The sequence below is a fragment of the Strongylocentrotus purpuratus genome, unplaced genomic scaffold (assembly GCF_000002235.5).
Source record: "Strongylocentrotus purpuratus isolate Spur 01 unplaced genomic scaffold, Spur_5.0 spur5_scaffold_17, whole genome shotgun sequence".
Lineage (NCBI taxonomy): Eukaryota > Metazoa > Echinodermata > Echinoidea > Camarodonta > Strongylocentrotidae > Strongylocentrotus > Strongylocentrotus purpuratus.
Genome location: NW_022145602.1, coordinates 8,349,848 through 8,370,644, shown reverse-complemented (window position 1 = coordinate 8,370,644; position 20,797 = coordinate 8,349,848). Strand labels below are relative to the sequence as shown.

General features: G+C 37.9%; 1 protein-coding gene across 3 annotated transcripts; it reads right to left on the bottom strand.

Moving 5' to 3' along the window:
* Window positions 1–236: 236 nt before the first annotated feature.
* LOC105447003 (UPF0676 protein C1494.01-like) lies at window positions 237–20,395 on the bottom strand. Of its 3 annotated transcripts, XM_030988623.1 has the most exons (8): window positions 20,168–20,395; window positions 14,196–14,320; window positions 12,909–12,996; window positions 10,295–10,411; window positions 5,750–5,814; window positions 5,412–5,532; window positions 3,247–3,357; window positions 237–470 (listed from the first exon to the last, which is right to left on the bottom strand). In XM_030988623.1, the coding sequence occupies exons 1-8, from the start codon at window positions 20,324–20,326 to the stop codon at window positions 306–308; spliced, it is 951 nt and encodes a 316-aa protein (XP_030844483.1). In that variant the 5' UTR covers window positions 20,327–20,395; the 3' UTR covers window positions 237–305. The 3 variants fall into 3 exon arrangements, with proteins under 3 accessions (XP_030844483.1, XP_030844482.1, XP_030844485.1); XM_030988622.1 differs by lacking the exon at window positions 5,750–5,814 and having other exon boundaries at window positions 5,412–5,597; window positions 20,168–20,394; XM_030988625.1 differs by lacking the exon at window positions 5,750–5,814 and having other exon boundaries at window positions 5,412–5,597; window positions 12,927–12,996; window positions 20,168–20,393.
* Window positions 20,396–20,797: the final 402 nt, after the last annotated feature.

Below are 20,797 nucleotides of genomic sequence, written 5' to 3'. Positions count from 1 at the left end.
TTTTTGAGGCACTTCTTGCTCATTTTGAAGCGCAATTTTTTAGGGCTTCAATATTACACCATATCACAGACACTGATATAAACACGTAGGGCCGTGCAGCTCAGATTTAACATTGTTAAACGATCCCTTTAATGGACGTGGGACAATTCTGAATCATGTATATATATACCTATAATACTTAGGATTTCTAATGCCATATTTCATCTAATAACTTTCATTATCATTCTTTCTCTTCAAGTAAGTTTAAAACATTTCCATAAAATATTGCAGATTAAAACGATCTGATATATACAAATAATTCTCCCTTAGTACGTGTCATATAGTCTCTTTTCAAGGTACTCTAGGCTGTTAATTGGTGGGTACTTGTTGCTTCCGTCCACGCACTCGATTACCTCGTCATCGTCGGGATGACCGAAGAAAACGATGGACTGCCTGGGTTCAGAGGTCTTGGGCATGACGACCCGATGAACCTGGTAACGATCAAGACAGAAAATGAAAATAAGGAAACAATATTCAAGATGTATAGTAATATTATTTGGTTCTTGTACAGCGCATATCATATTATAACATCTCTATGCGCTTCCAAAGAGCTTTGGAAATTATTACCCTAGCTTTAGCTCTGACAGCCGCAATAAGCGCTCAGTGCATTTTAAGGAATAATCATACCAACTACCCATTTACCTCACCTGGGTCCACTCCAGTGTGGCAAATGTAGATTAATATCTTACGGCGGGACTTGAAACCGCGGACCTTGTGATCCACAGTCCAGTGACATATCCACGACACTTCTACAAAGGGTTGTCAACAGGCCCATAGCAAAATAAGCTTTTTTAGAATTGAATTGGGGGGGGGGGCATTCTCATTATCCTAAGTACTAACTGGATGCATGCAAGGGTGGAAATCTCTAGATTGTGAGGGAGATTCGACACCCCTTCACTGAGAGAGCACCAAAGTGACCCAGCCTGGAGTGGAGGGGGGGGGGGGAGGGGGGGGGGGGGAGGGGGGGGGGGGGGGGGGGGGGGGGGGGGGGGGGGTGGGGTGGGGGTGGGGCTCAATCAATGTGCTCCAATATGACCTCGGCTCTGCTGGGAGACTGACATACATGTAAGTGCCCATAGCATTTAAGGAATTCTTTCTACCGTTACCTATATAACACATAATCACTTTGATTGGCCAAGGTTATCAAAAGCCAATGCTTGAAAACATTTGAAGTAATGATTATTAACACTTACAAAACGCTTAGATACAGCCCCGACATAGCTCTTTAAAAGCTCCCCGGTCGCTGCTGAGATAATGACGTCACATGTTGAACATGATGTGCACAAGCAGACGATGTCCCATGACATATCACACAATTTCAGTGCTTGTTTTGTCATCTTTTCTTCATTTATTTCTCTTACTTCAATACCCTCAGGCGAAATGTTTAATCTATTGCCTCACTCTAAACCCCGTGCATGGTATTATTTTGAATAAAAATGCAAGGATAAAAAAAAAAGGAATCCGTCGCTTGTAAACAAAATAAGACGGCATTGTATTTTAAGCTGCATACACCGCGGCATTTTTGGCATTTCAAGAGGGAACAAATAACGTCCATGCTATCATTCCAGAGGTTTTTTAATTTGAAAGTGTGGTTTCTTTGATTGTTTATTAACCCCTATCCTGTTTATTTACAAACAAAAGAATTTAGTTATCAGAATGGGGGTCATATCCCTTTTTGAATGTTGTAAAATTCCATCACAGAGGTTTTTTAATTTGAAAGTGTGGTTTCTTTGATAGTTTATTAACCCCTATCCTGTTTATTTACAAACAAAAGAATTTAGTTATCAGAATGGGGGTCATATCCCTTTTTGAATGTTGTAAAATTCCATCACATTTAAATACACTAAACTCATTATCATTTGAGAAATAAGGCATTGCAATTATATTCATTCTTTATGGGATGTCGTCTGCTTGGGCAGGGTTGGTTCATATTGTGACGGCATTAAAACATCGTTATTTTCCCGGCAAATCTCTCGCATATCCCAGATGCTACGGAGGTTGTTTTATTCGTATTTTTATATATCACCAGATATGTAGTTGACCTAAAACTTGCATGATGGCCATCTGTTAGCTTACCAGTATCTACTAATACGCTATTGCCATGTTTGTGATTTTCTACGAAGCCGCACTTTAAGGCGTTTAAAGAGCTATGCTTTTCAGGGAACATTTTTATCTGATGTTCTTCCATGCTTGCATAATACAATAATATTAACACTGACAAATTATTTGTCACCTCTTCCCAGAACTCAACCTTCTCTTTAAGCTATATAAGATGGTACTGCTGTAATTATATACATATGTACCTACCAACCTTCAGCAGCCAAAAATTAGGAATACAGTGGATTGGGATTTAACATAATTGTATATAAATATTTTCAGAAAATAAGAGGAAGATTGGGTCTAAAGCACTAGTTTGAAAGCAGAGAAAGAGGAATCATTTTTCCAAAATAGTTTCTTATTATCGTTAAAGGAGCTACACAAAGAAAAATTCACTACAACTGATAATTAAAACAAATTACATACGGATGGAAAGATTTTCTCTTGAAAAACACGAATCATTTGCTGATAAATCATATAGATATCATGGAAAGGCGTAAAATGCAATTTTTCAAGACCCTTCTTAGACCCCCGAACGCCCCTGAGTGTAAGCCAAACACACGAGCATAGCGAGCTCTGAATAGTGACGTCACACACTGGACAAACAGCTCAGTACCGGCCGCCTACCGAAGTCGCGCGTGTATTAGTCTGCAGCTAGCCAGCCATGTCCCGTGTGTGACGTCACAAATATTGACGCTCTACAAAGGACCGCTGAAGGCAGAAAATCTGGATCTTGAAACTAACATTTTTGAGAGTTGATTACTGCGGGCCCAAAACATATTTTGAAGAGGAGAGTTGTTGTATTTGATCAGTAAGGCTTCCCCTTCGCAATGATATGAGTTTTGCATCAATTCAAAACACTTTTGATTCTTCGTGTGTCTACTTTAATTTAACATAAACCCATCTGTACTAGTTTCACCAGGGGGATTAGACCTCCCTGCAAGGTCACTGACAGGTGGTTATCTCATCAAATCAGCTGTCAATTAAAATAAGGAAGAAAGAATTAAATGGGGGACCAACAGGCACTGATTAGGCATTGTTTGCTATACAGAGGGCGCAAGTAGCTATAAGTAGTGCAACAGGGCTTTAAATAAAAAAAATTCTACTCACAGAAGCGATGAGTTGGTCTGCTGTCCACATTTGCATGAGATCACCTAGATTGACAATGACTGCATCTTCCACCGGCTTGGCCTGTATCCAATCTCCCTCTACGTCTTGAACCTGAAATAAAGTAAAAGGATATAATGGCCGTATAATAATTATAATAGTTAGTTCTTATATCTTTTTTCAGGACAGAAGGCCCTCTCAAAGCGCTTTATTATTACCCCGGTCATCGGATTCAGGCTTACCCACAACACAACGTATGCACATTTTCCACCCCCTTGAGAGCATTCCAGCCAGGCGTCATTTTTACAAGCGCACACTTGCTAATCTAACCACATTAGCTTTCGCATCCTACCGGGTACCCATTTAACACCTGAGTGGAGAGTGACAAATGTAAATCAATGTATATCTACTGGCAAATCCTGGGATATCTGTTCACTAGTCCAAAAATCATTAAATTGTTGATAAGTCTAGCAAAATGAGTGCTATTATGGCAAATTTAGTATCAAATGAAAGAAACAAAGTTTGTATCAGAAAAAAGAAATTCTCTACTTTTAGTTGTATTTGATAGGAGTGAATAATATTGAAGCATGTTTTCCTTACAATATTAAACTAGATGGAATTTTGACTGCGCGCAGTCGAAAATGATGCCTCCGCCATAGAGCAATTTAAACAAGTTTGAAGTTTAAATCTCCAGTGGTTCTTGAGATATTATGATATGGGCAATTCCACGGTAACAGAAGGACACTCAGACAAGATTTTTGAACTTCAGGTTCATACTAAAAGAACTGTTTTATTAGTATGTATTAAACTATGGGGAACAAAATGTGTTTCAGTCAAGTGAAAAGCTTCATCAACTTCACAAAGTTTGGATAAACACTAATTAACTGGAAAAACCATGTCCATTTTTATGTCCTTCCGTTACCGAGATAATTAATATGCACATTCTTAAAGTACTTAACTATAATGACAATTTTTTGGGGGAGAATTAAAGGCACTTATATGGGTATTATATCTTTACTGTTTCACATCTTATACTAATAAAACAGTTCTTTTAGTATGAACCTGAAGTTCAAAAATCTTGTCTGAGTGTCCTTCCGTTACCGTGGAATTGCCCATATGGTGATACATACTATCATTAAGTTTGAAGTGAAAATTCTCCAGTGGTTCTTGAGATATCGCGATAACGATCTCATTGTATGGAATTTCATAAGTTGACCTCTGTGACCCTTGACCTTTGACCTACGTGCTCCAAAATCTAATCAGATTGTCTTCCTATGGTGATACACACTATCATTAAGTTTGAAGTTTAAATCTCCAGTGGTTCTTGAGATATTATGATAACAATCTCAATGTATGGAATTTCATAAGTTGACCTCTATGACCCTTGACCTTTGACCTACGTGCTCCAAAATGTAATCAGATTGTTTTCCTATAGTGATACACACTATCACTAAGTTTGAAGTTTAAATCTCCAGTGGTTCTTGAGATATCATGATAACAATCTCAATGTATGGAATTTCATAAGTTGACCTCTGTGACCCTTGACCTTTGACATACGTGCTCCAAAATCTAATCAGATCGTCTTCCTATGGTGATACATACTATCCTTAAGTTTGAAGTTTAAATCTCAAATGGTTCATGAGATATCGCGCTAACAAACTCAATACAAGGAATTTCATAAGTTGACCTCTGTGACCTGTGACCTTTGACCTACGTACTCCAAAATCTAATCAGATCGTCTTCCTATGGTGATAAATTCTATTCCCGAGTCTTAAGTTTAAATCTTAAATGGTTCTTGAGATATTGTGATAACGGTCAAACGGGACGGACGTACGGACGTACGGACGGACGTACAGACGTACGGACGTACGGACGTACGGACGGACAACCCGAAAACATGATGCCTCCGGCACCACCTCCGGTGGCGGAGGCATAAAAAGTAACCGGTGTAGGGGGGGGGGGGGTAGAAAGCAGCAGAAGCAACATCTTTGGTAAAGAAAAGAAAATCCATGGATCTCAATACTTTAACGGCACCATCTGATAAAAGTGACACAGATTCAACCGGGGTCCGTCTGAGCGAGTGTATAGGCGAAAACAGAGTGTTGACAGTACCACAGACATTTTCGCTAGATCCACTCTTATCTCACATCACAAGTTTATAGACTCACCTCAAGGCCGCCCTGTTTGTCTTGGAAGAGTAACGTGATGCCCCCGTAGTCCGTATGCTCTCCGCATCGGATCTGGTTGTCCTTTACCTTCTCAAACACCGGCGGAGGATAGTACAACGACCTCAAGATGGTGCAGTTCTCCTTCGTCCCAAGACCCTTGTGCAAGTTCTTGAAGTAGTGTGGGTCCTGCCACAAGAGGTTAAAGAAGAAGAAAAGAATAGGGAGTGAGTTTCAAAACAAGGACAAATCAAGAGTTTTCATTTTATCAGAAAAATAAGAACTTATTGGTGTATTGAGAAATTTGAGGAGCTGAGAAGAAAAGGGGATAGTACAACGACCTCAAGATGGTGCAGTTCTCCTTCGTCCCAAGACCCTTGTGCAAGTTCTTGAAGTAGTGCGGGTCCTGAAACAAGAGGTTTACAGAAGAGTGAGAATTGGGAGTAGATTTCAAAATAAAGGCAAAGCTAGATCATTTTATTAGTGTTATTAAGAAATTTGAGAAGTTGAGAATGATGAGGAGTACAGTGGGATGCAACGACCTCGAGATGGTGCAGTTCTCCTTCGTCCCAAAACCCTTGTGCAAGTTCTTGAAGTAGTGTGGTTCCTGCCATAAAAGGTTTACAGAAGAGGGAGAATTGGGAATGAGTTTCAAAACAAGGACAAATCAAGAGTTTTCATTTTATCAGAAAAATAAGAACTTATTGGTGTATTGAGAAATTTGAGGAGCTGAGAAGAAAAGGGGATAGTACAATGACCTCAAGATGGTGCAGTTCGCCTTTGTTCCAAGACCCTTGTGCAAGTTCTTGAAGTAGTGCGGGTCCTGAAACAAGAGGTTTACAGAAGAGTGAGAATTGGGAGTAGATTTCAAAATAAAGGCAAAGCAAGATCATTTTATTAGTGTTATTAAGAAATTGAGAAGTTGAGAATGATGTGGAGTACAGTGGGATGCAACGACCTCGAGATGGTGCAGTTCGCCTTCGTCCCAAGACTATTGTCAAGTTTTTTAAGCAGTGTGGGTCCTGCCACGTGAGATTTACAGGAGAGAAGGAAAGAAATGAGACTGAGTTTCAAACAAAGACGAAGCAATAAATATCATTTCATTGGTGCTATCAAAAACCTATTGGTTTATTGAGAAATTAGAGGAGTAGAAGGGGAAAGTGCAGTTCGCCTTCGTCCCAAGGCCCTTGCAAGTCCAAGTTGTTTAAGTAGTGCGGGTCCTGAAACAAGAGGTTTACAGAAGAGGGAGAATTGGGATTGAGTTTCAACACAAAGGTCAAGCAAGAAATTTCATTTCATTAGTGTTATCAAAAACTTATCGAGTTATTATTGTTTATTGAGAAATTCGAGGAGTTATATAATAGGATTTTATTGATATCAAAACATCAAAAACCAAGAGCAAACAGTCTAAAGACTGACAACTCTCTTGAGTACAAAAATAAAATTTAAATCAAATATACATAATAAAATAGCAGTAATGAATAAATACATAGGTTACATAAGTTAAAATATCAAATAACTAAACTATTATCAGTAAATATTGCAAAAAGGACATATAAACGAATAAGTATACATCATTACAATTACATCAAAAAAGGGCTCTCGAGCTGTACAATAACTAAATCAGGTACAGACCGAGAGTCCAATAAAAAGAAAATTAAAATGCATAAGACTGGGTTTAAAAAGATCAATAGTACATAATACTGAATTTACTTTGTTTATATTATATTTGACTGTATTATATTATGTCTGTTTATAATTTGTTTTGTTTGTTTTGAAACGGAAATAGTAAAAAGAGGGGAATATGTCAGCTAAAGAATAATTTTTTTAATTTAAAGTATTGAGAAAGTACAAGTAACATACAATAAAGGAATTCCCAAGAGAGTATACAGAAAGAAAAGAGTAAGATAGAGGGAGGGAGGGAAGAAAAGAAAGGGAGAAAGAGAGCGAGAGAGAAGGAAGGGGATAGGAGGAAAGTCAGGGAAATATCAATACCAACTGTAGACTCGGTAAAAAAAAACAGCCCAAGTATCCAAACATTGATTATAGACATTGTAATTAATCTGAAATACATGAAACATACAATAAAGTAATTCCCAAGAGAGCAAAGAGAAAGAAAAGAGTTAGATAGAGGGAGAGGGGGAAGAAAAGAAAAGGAGAAAGAGAGAGAGAGAGAGAGAGAGAGAGAGAGAGAGAGAAGGAAGGGGACAGGAAGAAAGTTAGGGAAATATCAATACCAACTGTACACTCTGTAAAAACAGCCCAAGTATCCAAACATTATAGACATTGTAATTGATCTGAATTACATGTAACATACAATAAAGTAATTCCCAAAAGAGCAAAGAGAAAGAAAAGAGTAAGATAGAGGGAGAGAGGGAAGAAAAGAAAAGGAGAAAGAGAGAGAGAGAGAGAGAGAGAGAGAGAGAGAGAGAGAAGGAAGGGGATAGGAAGGAAGTTAGGGAAATATCAATCAGATCTGTAGACTCTGTAAAATCAGAACAAGTATCTAAACATTGTAGACATTATTGCAGGAATTATGAAATACATGTACATAAAGGAAAAAGAAACATGTGTAATCTACCAAAGAAGAATGGAAAAAGAAGGAGGAGGAAAAGAGAAGAATTTGAGAATGAGAGGGGAAAACACAAGAAAGGAAATTAGAAATTGATAGATTTACACAAGTTTCATCATGTTGATTACCTTCACTGCCTGTGGTATAAAAGAATTTTGCATGCTGGTTGGTAAAGGGGGTCACTGTTTCTTAACTGGCGAAAAACTTGGTAAGGAGTCCCTACGTGGAGGGAGCATGGAAGAATGTCTGGATTGCAAGAATGATTTAACAAAATTTATGAACAATTGTTGTCGTCTATCTGCAAGGGATGGAATCTGTAAAATTTGAAGGGCGTGAAGGTAATCAACATAATTATATTCCAAAATGATACGGCAAGATCTTTTTTGGACTCGTTCGATCTTGTTCGACTGATTGGCAGTAAAAGATAATGACCACACTGGGGAGGCATATTCAACTAACGGTTGAGAATGATGAAAAGTAGAAGGGGATGTAACTATCATAAGATGATGCAGTTTGCCTTCGTCCCAAGACCCTTGTGTAAGTTCTTGAAGTAGTGTGGGTTCTGAAACAAGAGGTTTACAGAAGAGTGAGAATTGGGATTGAGTTTCAACACAAAGGTCAAGCAAGAAATATCATTTGATTAGTGCTATCAATAACCTATTGGTTTATTGAGAAATTTGAGGAGTAGAAGGGGATAGTACAACGACCTCAAGATGGTGCAGTTCGCCTTCGTCCCAAGACCATCGTCAAGTTTTTTAAGTAGTGTGGGTCCTGCCCCGTGAGATTTACAGGAGAGAAGGAAAGAAAAGAGACTGAGTTTCAAACAAAGATGAAGCAATAAATATCATTTCATTAGTGCTATCAAGAACCTATTGTTTTATTGAGAAATTAGAGGAGTAGAAGGGGATAGTGCAGTTCGCCTTCATCCCAAGGCCCTTGCAAGTCCAAGTTGTTTAAGTAGTGCGGGTCCTGAAACAAGAGGTTTACAGAAGAGGGAGAATTGGGATTGAGTTTCAACACAAAGGTCAAGCAAGAAATATCATTTCATTAGTGCTATCAAAAACCTATTGGTTTATTGAGAAATTAGAGGAGTAGAAGGGGATAGTGCAGTTCGCCTTCGTCCCAAGGCCCTTGTCAAGTTGTTTAAGTAGTGAGGGTCCTGAAACGAGAGGTTTACAGAAGAGGGAGAATTGGGATTGAGTTTCAACACAAAGGTCAAGCAAGAAATATCATTTCATTAGTGCTATCAAAAACATATTGGTTTATTGAGAAATTTGAGGAGTAGAAGGGGATAGTGCAGTTCGCCTTCGTCCCAAGGCCCTTGTTCAAGTTGTTTAAGTAGTGAGGGTCCTAAAACAAGAGGTTTACAGAAGAGGGAGAATTGGGATTGAGTTTCAACACAAATGTCAAGCAAGAAATATCATTTCATTAGTGCTATCAATAACCTATTGGTTTATTGAGAAATTTGAGGAATAGAAGGGGATAATACAACGACCTCAAGACGGTGCAGTTCGCCTGCGTCCCAAGACCTTTGTGCAAGTTCTTGAAGTAGTGTGGGTTCTGCTAAAAGACATTTTAAAATGAAATGAGAAGACATAGAGTGAGTTTCAAAATATCATTGGGATATCTATTAAGAACTTGATGAGTTGGGTATGATGATGAGGAGAAGAGGGGAATATTATGATGACTTCAAGATGGTGCTTTGTTGTTTGTTCCGAGACCCTTATGGAGGTTTTTTTGAAGGACTGGTGATGTCCTGTTCCAATTTAGTTCCATAACATATTTGTTTAAAACTCTACAAAATAATAAATACGCTTCGCAAGCATCTTGCTCAATTATCTCTTTTTGACAATGGACAAGGGGGACAGAGTATATCTAACAAATATTGATTGTTATTTTTTCAGATCACAGTTAAAACTATTCACCTGTAGTCACAGGGGATCTCAAGACTGCACTATACCCCTCAAATTTGTTTCGGCAGCACGGCACAGTTTCAAGATCACCTTGGGCAATAATTTTAACCGTGCCCCCTCACAGCAGGCATTATTTGCATAAAATCCTATGCTATCGCTTGGTGCACAATTCAAATTTCAAAACCATCCATGCTGCCTTAAAGCCTGTCTGCACTAGTTTGGCAGGAGGGATTAGACCTCCCTGCAAGGTCACTGACAGGTGGTTATCTCATCAAATCAGCTCTCAATTAACGTTAAAGAAAGGGGACCTTAGGGGACCAATCGTCACCAATTAAGTATTGATTGCTATATAGAGGGCGCAAGTAGCTAAAGAAGTGCAGTGGGGCAGCTTTAATACTTACCGGTAATTTGAGACCATGTCCGATAACGTCTAGAATCTTATGGTTCAGTTTGGTGCACCATCGGTAGAGCTCTTCCATCGACTGTCGGAACTCTGGTATGGTTTTATCAGGCCACATCTACATGGACAGGAGGAAGAGGGAGAGAATATTGAGAATCCACAATGAATATGAACTGGTTTGAAGTATGAGGGTATATAACATACTCTACTTCATTAACAACAATGATATTCTGGGTACATCTACATCTAAATGTATAGGGGGATGGGTAATGAATATTGTGAATAAACAATGCATATCAAATGATTTGAATATTTGATCCTGGTTCTTTTTTACTCTATTAAATTAAAGATGCATAGGAGTTGGCTCTCTTAGGCAATTCGACACCATTCAGATGTTTACCAAATAACAAGTTTTGTCAATCACCGGGATTAGCCTTCAATCTCATGACCAACAGGCCTTGTGTAATGCTCTGCATTTTCCACCAATCGCCCCTTATGGACAAGTCATTTTCTTACATTTCCCGCACCCAAAGACTCTCCGCAAGACTAGGGGCATTTCTTGATGGGAACACAGTTTTGCTCTGCGCAAAACTTATGACCTATTTCACATGGAAACCAAGTATAATATAGATTGATGACATGAAAAAAGACACATCCAGAAAGCACAATCCACAAATGTTGAATATTGTATTTTACGGTATTGAAGAAGAACAATCTCATTAGGAAACAGAGCTGTAAATGATAATAAATACTACATGTGTATGTACAATGACTAGGATTTAAGCATTAAGAAAATAGAATGCATCTATCAACAAAGTACATTTGCTCAATCAATGTTGATCTACACGACGAAGATGAAACACTAGCAGTTTGCAAAAGAACTAATTTTAAGATGCCAATGTTACTACAGAGTCCAGGCACAAACATACAAGATCAAAACAAAAAGGGATTACCCTACAACAAACATGCACTTTGTTACAACACAGAAAACACAGATTTCATGATTATATTAGTAAGAAAAACAGGGGGGGGGTGGTGGTCAGTATAAAAAATGATGATAATAATGTATTTATATACATGTAGTGCATTTTTCATATACATGTTCAAATGTGCATCACAATTAAGTTATTTAAACAGAAGAGGCAAGTGTTTAGATATATTTTGAAGGTATCGAGAGATTGCTATTTGCTAAGAAATATTGGTAGATTAATCCACAGTTTCAGGGCAGCAGTTGTGAATGTTCTGTCACCAACTGTGGGTAGTATCATGGGGGATGGATGGCTCAGTGTGTCTTGAGAGGGGCAGGACGGTTGCCTGATAGATACAAGTTCAGATAGGTAATAATAATAATAATATTCCGCTTTTATATAGCGCTTTAAGTCTGTCTGTACTAGCTTGGCCAGGGGGATTAGACCTCCATGCAAGGTCACTGACAGGTGGTTATCTCATCAAATAAGCTCTTAATTTACATAAGAAAAAGGGGTTCATGGGGGACCAACAGGCACTGATTAGGTATTGTTTGCTATGTAGAGGGCGCAAGTAGCTATAAGTAGTACAGTGGGCCTTTAATATTCAATAATGTCTCTATTAATAGAGGAAGGGAGGCAGGGAGGAGCCAAACTGTGGATCACAATAGAAAGTAGAATAGAAAGTTTTACATAAAAGATGTAGAACAAGTGCTTTTCACATCACAGGCACAAGGTGCAAAGAAATGTGCATATACTGTACATTACCTCAGCATGCTGTTTAGCAGGGGATGGGGGGGGGGGGGGGGGGGGATTATAAACACATACAGGAGATAAAAGGGCACACGCAGGAGTTAGATCGACAGAGTGGAGTTGGGGTCTATCAAAAAGTTGGACAAAGACGATTAATACTTCTAGCCGGGTTTTTTTTAGAAGAAAAGTATTTTTTTGAAGATATTGTCTTATGTTACTTTGGTGTACCTGTATCAACATGATCAAGAATGTTTTGGCACTATTTGCTACCTCTACGGACATTTGCTTTTGCATTTTTGTCTGCTCACCGCGGGACTTGAACCCACGCGCATGAGATCAGACGACGAACTGATTGCACCATACCGCCTCCTACTCTTCTGTTTAATAGCAGAAGTTGTACAACCCCAGAAGATACTTCAAGGACTCGGTGTGTGTGGTTATGGGTAAGGAAGCCTGGGGGTGTTTCACAAAGACCAAGATCGACTTTAAGTTGGACTTAAATATGGCAGGCCGTTCATGCCACTATTTTCTCTCATCATTTGTACTGGCATTGGTTTCTCAAGGGACGTACATTACCAATCGTGGTCACAAATCTACAGAATTTACATTTTTTGATAGTTCATCATTGAAGGAAAAAATATTATCTAAGATCATAATTGAGAGACCAATGGTCAGGGCAACTAGCGGCATGAATGGCCTGCCATAGTTAAGTCCTACCTAAAGTCGATCTTTGTCTTTGTGAAACACCCCCCCCCCCCTCGCCCCTCCCCCCTGGGTGCTGTGTGGTAGAGGGCAGTGGGCGTAATAGGGTATATCTTTAAGGTGTGGAAAAGGGGTACAGGCGTGAGCAGAATTGTTTGTTAGATGAAAAAGACAGCAAGCAAGTAAGCCCCTCACATAGGGAGTAGCACATACATCGTCTGTTGCCGCCTTGACCGTGTAGTTGAAACATTGCTTGAGGTCGCGCTCCCTCTCTGGACAGCACCTGAAGAAGGAAACAAAAGAATATGATGAACACATTTTTAAGGCTGTATTTCTCAGTCCATATTCCAGCAAATCATTTAACCTTGAACCTTGGTCAAAAATCATGTTTATTATTAAAGAAAAACTTTAACCCCAGACTTCCTTTCGTTAAGCAGATTTCGACCCCCCCCCCCCCAAAAAAAAAGAGCCTCAACATAGCATCAGGTTGAATCACAATTTAGTAGAATACATACTATAGTATTTAAGATCATCTCATCAATTTATCATGATAATTAGATATTAGAGAAATAAATATTAGAGAAATAAATATTATAGAATAAATATCCTCTTGAGAGCGATTCTATGCAATGTGTCCTGAAGAATCTCTCGATATCAAGGTCATTTAATAGTGTTTTCTGTTATTACTACCATTAGTTCATAGATGAAATATATGGAAAAATGTCATCAGTCGTGTGGGACAGAATCACCATTTATCCTCCCTTCTTTTCCCTACCTTTCATTTTTTTTCTTCATGATAATAATCATTAATATAATAACACAACTTGTTTACCCAGGGTAGCCTCATCAGTAATAATACCGTTCACCCTGAGGCCCCTGCAATCATATTAATCCCCCGGCCTTAGCCCAGCTACCATGAAAGGCACTGAAGCATTCAAGAAATTTCTTCCTACCACGTACATCTGTATTTACTGCACCTGGGGGGATTGTAGCAAATGTAGATTAAAAATTAAAGTATTACATCTCATTTTAGAGGGTATATTCTTCAAAATCATCAAAGAATCTACGTTATGGGACATTCCCAAAATAAGTGTGTGATAGATTCAAAAATCTTCTGAGCGAAACGTACATAACTCAGAGTGGTATACACCAACAAATTTAAGTATTGACTTTGTGATTTTGAGAGAATTTACACTCTAAATATACTGTACAGCCCATGTATACAAAATGTATAAAGCATGAATATCACTTCAAATGTACCGTATGTCTAGGCAAAAGGCCTTGAGAACAAAATGTCATGGACAATTTGACGGTACCAAAAAGAATCACTATATGATACGTACTGTTCTTTCTCCGTCTCTTCATAACCATGAATAGAGAATTTGTTGTCTAATAATTTGGTATTATGATGCAAAAGCGCTTGGCAACAAAATGTCATGGACAATTTGACGGTACCAAAAAGAATCTCTATATGATACGTACTGTTCTTTCTCTGTCTCTTCAAAACCATGAATAGAGAATTTGTCGTCGCTTTGCCCGATGTAGTTCATCTTTGTGTCCTCCGACTGCTCGAAAAACTTCTTCGACGCTGCGAATGTGTCACGAATCTGAGGAGCAATAGAGGAAGAAAAGGAGAATATTTAAGGCATCGTTTAACATTGTTAAACCTGAGATGCATGGCCCTACAATTGTACATGTTATCAGTGTCTGTGATATTGTGTAATATTGAAGCCTTAGCAAAATTGCGCTTCAAAATGGTCAAGAAGTGCCTCAAACAAGTAAAAGTCTTAGAGTGACTGGTTTTACAGTACTTGTTTTCCCAAATAGACTGTAGTGTTATGAAAACCTTTAGGAAAATGCAAAATTTGGTTTTGATTTCCAATCATAAATATCTCGATAATAGTCATGGGATTTCTGAATGACCTAAAGGTTTATAATTATCATTGCAGCACAAGCAAAATCCTGGATTTTGTTTTAAAATCTGAGACAAAGTAACCAGATTCCTTTAAAAGTATCATAGTAAAAGCTTCTTAGATGCTACAAAATGTGTCACAAATCTACAATTACAGTGCTCAATCATGTTAAGGATTAAACGCCTGCCAACACTCAACCTTCCAGGGCATTGCTTTTGTACCAGTAGTTTGTTAGAATAGTCATTAAAGGGTAAAACTGGTTTTCACAATAGGTAATGAAAGTACATTTTTATTTCCATGGAAAATAAGGAATTGTGACCAGAAGACATAAAAAACAAGTTGCAGAAATTGTTTTCTTTCTCAAGATTCAAGATAATGTATTGTCATGTAAAAAAATACATAAAATTTGACTTTAAAGGTGATATACATGTAGTCTCTTTTTACTTTTTTGAGGCACTTCTTAATCATTTTGAAGTGCTTTTTTTTAGGGATTCAATATCATAGACACTGATAACACGTAGGGCCGTGTATCTCAGATTTAACATAAAAACAATCCTTTTAATAAAAGCCTTGGGAGCTTGCATCACTGTGTTCAGCTATTCTTGCACGTAGGGAAAAAAAGAAAATAAGCGGATGCACCTAACATTCAGCTTGGTTTGGGAGCAGCTATTTTGATAATACTCCCTACCAGAGGAAAATCTTTCACAATAATTTGGGTGAAAAACATTTAGACTTGTCAGTCATACATGTAAAATCAAAAGACAGTCTAGAGCAATGCCAGTGAAAGAATTAGCCCCCAAAATGCCCAAAAGAGCCCCCGAAAATCATATAAGAGCCCCCAAAATTTGCATTGAGTTCAATGCAAAACAAATTAAAGAGTGTTATTTTCATGCAAGCTTGAAAAGTAGCCCCCCAAATTTTTAAAGTATTTTTTTCCCTGAGCGATTCCTTCATACCGTGAAAATGTTATTTCTGCACAAATACAACTGTATTTAACAAACTCTGTTGTATTTAGGCATTATTTGTAATTTTGTAATTCTCATGAAAAAGGGTCGTTACCAACCTTTGCACGATTTGAAAAGTTTGGTGAGCTGTGTACAAGCCCCGCTTATTGCTGCTCTGCAAATTGCATGCGTAAGCAGAGATGCGGGAAGAGTCACATGACCAAAAGGCAAAATTCAGAAATAATTCTCTGGTGTTTTGAGAGTGAGCATTTACACACTGCAAAAAAAAAGTAGAATTTTGGCAGAGTTTAAAAAAAACCACACTCAGATTCTAGTGGCTAGTTATATATTTTTTTCTTTTTTTTTCCTGTTGTGTCTATGAGAAGACCTGGGGGTCTTTCACAAAACTTGTCATCAGTGACAAATGACAGTTCTTGTTAATATAAGCTACTGAAATCCTTGCTTCTGATTGGTTATCAGCAGATTTGTCACCGACTTTTGTCATTTGTCATTGAAAAAAGGCTTTGTGAAATGGGTCCCTGGTTGGTTTGCTCGCAGTTCAAAGCCACCAAAAGCCCTGACCTACAAAAAAGTTGGGTTAGTGTTGCTCTCCCTTTTTTGTGCCTCTGTAACTCTTTTCAGTTCTCACAATAAAGCTATATAGTTAAAAAGTCTACTCATTAAAATCAAACCCCATGGCCATACTATCAATTCACTGTTTGCAACGACCTGTAACAAAAATCTATTTCCTGACAGTATAACAACCTTGGTCAATTGATTGTCAACTTGGATTTCATAGAATGCCAAGAAATGTCATTCAGTAGTCAGTAGGCCTACTGGTATAAAATTCAATATTATTTGTTCACGAAAGCTTCTCATGCATTGTGTGTGAATTGCTATCTGTACAAAATATTTGCAGATCCCTGGGCGAATTCAAGCTTTTCAAAAGCCAAATTTTAAAGAGATTACAGGTAATTGAAAAAGAAAAAATTATAACTTTTATTATTTCAGAGAAAACTAATTTTGTTGACAAAATGAGACACCAAATCGTGAAAAGGGCCCACTCTTTTTAATGCCTCATAACTTGTTTCAGTTCTCACAATAAAACAGTATTTACAAAAGTCTATTCAATAAAATCGAACCCCATGGCCATACATGTATATATGCATTCACTGTTTACGATGACCTGTAAAAAATATCTACCTCGTTTCCAAACAGCATAAATTTCACACCTTGGTTTTTATTTTTTTGTCACCTCAGATTTCATAGAATGCCATAAAATCTCAGTCAGAAGCAATGTGAACACCTACCAGTATTGTTATTGTGTGAGACTTTCTACCACTAAAAATATTTTCAGAACCCTGGGCAAAGTCAAGGTTGCCAATAGTTACACTGTAATTGGATTGGAGGCAAAAATAATCAAGACATAGTGCATTGCATGGAGAGTATACTGTACTGGTAGATCACTACTTTAAAAAAAATAAAAAGTGTAAAGGAGAGTAAAGAAAGGTAAATACTGATAATGTGTCATTGAGAAGGATACAGGATCTTGGAATTACCAAGTCAACAAGAGCAGTGGTACACATACATACTAATGAAACCTGAAAAACATTTTAAAATTACATACAGTACATTGTATTTGTTGCATTTGTTAGTTTTATTTACTTTCTGGGGTACTCGTCGTTCAATTTCGAATACATGTATTTCATGCTTTTTTTTCTTTAGTTTGAACGGCACGTTTCATTCAATTGTTAGATTTTTGCCATGTACATGTAATACATGTGCCTGTATTTAGTTTTACCGGTAGACTTTAAATCATATTTTGTGGTTGTGGGATCTTTGATTGTTGTTGAAGCTTCTAGGGCCCCTGTCTTATAAAAAGTTGACATCAATCGTAAATACATAATAATAATAATAATAATAATAGTGGGTTCTTGTATAGCGCTCATGTCAGTCAGATTTGACCCTCCTGGCGCTCCCGATTATTACCCTGGCTTTAGCACGGCTGCCATACGGCGCTCTAGCATTTCGAGAATAAATTCCTACCAGGTACCCATTTACTTCACCTGGGTGGAGTGTGGCAAATGTAGATCAATGTCTTGCCAAAGGACATTAGTGCGGCGGGAATCGAACCGCAGACCTTGTGATCGACAGTCCGGCGACGCATCCACTCGCCCACAACACCTCATGTACATTACATGAGGGATAGGAGATTACAAACTTCTGATTGATTTAGATTTTGGATCAATCGCAACTCTTTATAAGACAGGGCCCAGGTCTCATTGCCTAATTAACTAATTACCCAACGTTTGATCTGATACCAAAATCATGTTATTCCAGTCAAACCTTTTATTTTGTACAATTTTTTTCAGCATCCTTAAAAAGTTAAGCATTTTATTTAAGTTTTACTTAAGTTTGAAATTGTTGTTTCCGTCAACTGGCAAGTTGTATTGAAATGTTTGCGTTTGTTGATTTTCTATTTGATTTGTTAAAATCGATGGAGGCGAATGGCCGATGGGAGCGCGTTAACTCACTGTAGCCTACAAGTTCTACTTGCTACCTAAATTTGCACTTAATTCTAAGGTTAGTTGTTATGGTTGTTAAAGAGTGATTTACTCTAGCAAAAACTCTGTCTTCTATTCTAAATTTATACAGATACAGATAATAAACAAATATATTGAATTTAAACATATATACATTGAATGCATAATTAACATACATTAGATGCAGGAGGGCTACAGAAATAAGCAAAGTAGCTTGACGTGCCGGCAGCCCTCAACTTACATGTAGATACAACAATACAAAATAAAAATAGAAAAGAGTGACTTGCAGAAAAGAAAAGGAAAGGGGAGAGAAGGAGGAGGAGGAGGAGCGTTGGTAATAATACAATAAATCTCATACATCTACCGATTGAATGCAGGTTCATTCATGAATGGAAAAACGATGCTAGGTCATGGACGATTACACATCATTGTTGAATATACAGTCAATGTACACACGAACATGAATACAGTAGAATTACACACGACATGATCAATACTTAGGCAATAACATAGTTTTAACTGCCTTCTTAAAAGAATACAGTGTCCTAAGGTTTCTTATTTCAATGGGCAGAGAGTTCCAGATGTCAGGGCCGGCGTGTCTAATGGATTTGAGAGTCAATGCGGTTTTTGGATTTCTCAAATGGAATTTTTCAGTTTGTCTTGTGGGGTAAGAGTGGATGGTTTTATTTAAATTAAACAATGGGGAAAATATGAAGGTAGTAGACCATTTTGTAAGCGAAACATGAAAAGTGCTATTTGTAGAAAATTTATATCATCAGCTTTTAGAGTTTTTAGTTTTGAAAACAAGGGATTGGTGTGGTCGCGATGGGAAGAATCAGTACATATACGCATGGCTTTCTTTTGTAACAGTAAAATGGCGTCAACGTTGCTTTTCGAATTTGCCCATATAATGTTACAATATGAAATATAAGGCAGTATCAATGAATTATAAAACATAAACAAGATATTTGAAGGGACATAATATTTCAATTTACAGAGAATACCAATATTACCTTGTGCGACCCAAAAAAGGAACCATGATGGCAAAAAAAAAAGGAATTTCAAGCAAAAAAAAGGAAATTCATGAAAACAAAAATGAAAACCATGTGCGACACACTTCCAATGCAGAAATGTCCATTCCTCATGCTGTGTTTTCTATATGAGCACCTATAGTTTATTTACAAGTAGGTAATTTTTTATTTATTTATTATTATTATTATTTTTTTTTTTTTTTTTTTTTTGGGGGGGGGGGGGTATTAAACAGATTTATTCAGTCAAGTTGGTAAGCGGAACCGATTTCAAAATGAAATGCATCGGATATATATGCATCCAGTAGATGGAGTATTTTTGGCAAAGACTTTCGGCCATAAATGGCCAAAACAATTGAACAGGCGCGTCTCACACTTCCGTATACTGATGCTGATGCTAATACAGAGAAGAGCCGACCCTACTATAGTACTAAGGCTAGATCTATGCACAACCAAATTAGAGGCTAACGAAGGAAAGAGACAGAGATTTTGGTCTCGCCTAGGATCTACATCATGATAAGTCGATAACATAACAAAAAATGCTTTCAAAAGTGCATTACAATCTTGACACAGCAGACAATAGTTTGAGACGATAATTTAATGTTAATTTTTCTTTCCAAGTTAAATTTGGTAAGTTAAATTTGTTCATCGACATCATGACTTTCAATTTCATTATGCTCAGTCATCATATTTTGATATTTTACGCAAATTCACTCCTCGTTCATGTAAATCATTAATAGACCCTACCAAGAATAACATGTTAAGTATTGTTTCAGGAATACAGAATAGGTCTACAACTTGTTCATATTTCGACCGAACTAGATTTAACAATCTTTTCAAATTTGGGTTCGTAGACACGACTCACAACTTCACAAGTCACTCATGCACCATGTGCACAGAGGCATCATATCACGAGCAGGCTTCTCGACATACCACAGTCACACAATTGTCCATGCGGCTTCTCTCCCGTAGAATGCTCCGCATTTTCGTGTCACGACCTCGACCACGGGCAAAAAAAATAATTACCTTATCGAGTGGAATTCCATGGTTTACGAGGTACATAAACCCCACTTTCGTCAAAGCATCATGGACTTCATCGACTAGTTTCTCGAATTTCTTCTCATCTGTAGCTTCAACATCCAAACGAAAGCAATCAAAGTCGATGATCGCAATACTTTTCGCCATGATTTTGACTTTTTACAACCTAGCTACCTCACTCACTCACTCCCTAAGGCCAAATAGCTAGTGCTGCGTACAAGTCTAGTCGTGTACGTGTTGCAAGGCGCTACGTCATGGGCTAAAAACGGTGCTCGACGCGATGTAGCTAGCTTACGCAATAATCGCAGTAAACTACTGTTGTACTCGCATAGCGCACTTGATGAAGTCCGGGGAGCGCGTTTCCGTTTTACACCCTGCCCTAGGCTTTTCGGCAAGAAATTACACGAAACATGCTGTATCCGAAGTCTAAGTTTGTTTATATCGACGTCAAGAATAGCGAAGCCAAAGCTTATGTACAATTTCAATTGGGGATGCGAGGGTCTTCTTGTTCAAGACGGTTTTCCCGATATATTATTGTTTTGTTATCGCTGGGCTAAATTTTGCGAGCTGATCACGCATCCTCACGCTCTTAGAGTATTGCGTATTAATGGATAAAAA

Coding starts and splice junctions, on each gene's coding strand:
- LOC105447003 (XM_030988623.1), bottom strand. CDS start 20,326: ATGGCGAAAAGTATTGCGATCATCGACTTTGATTGCTTTCGTTTGGAT. Junction 14,321..20,167: donor ATGGAATTCCACTCGATAAG/GTAATTATTTTT, acceptor ATTGCTCCTCAG/ATTCGTGACACATTCGCAGC. Junction 5,815..10,294: donor GACATGGTCTCAAATTACCG/GTAAGTATTAAA, acceptor CTCTTGTTTCAG/GACCCGCACTACTTCAAGAA.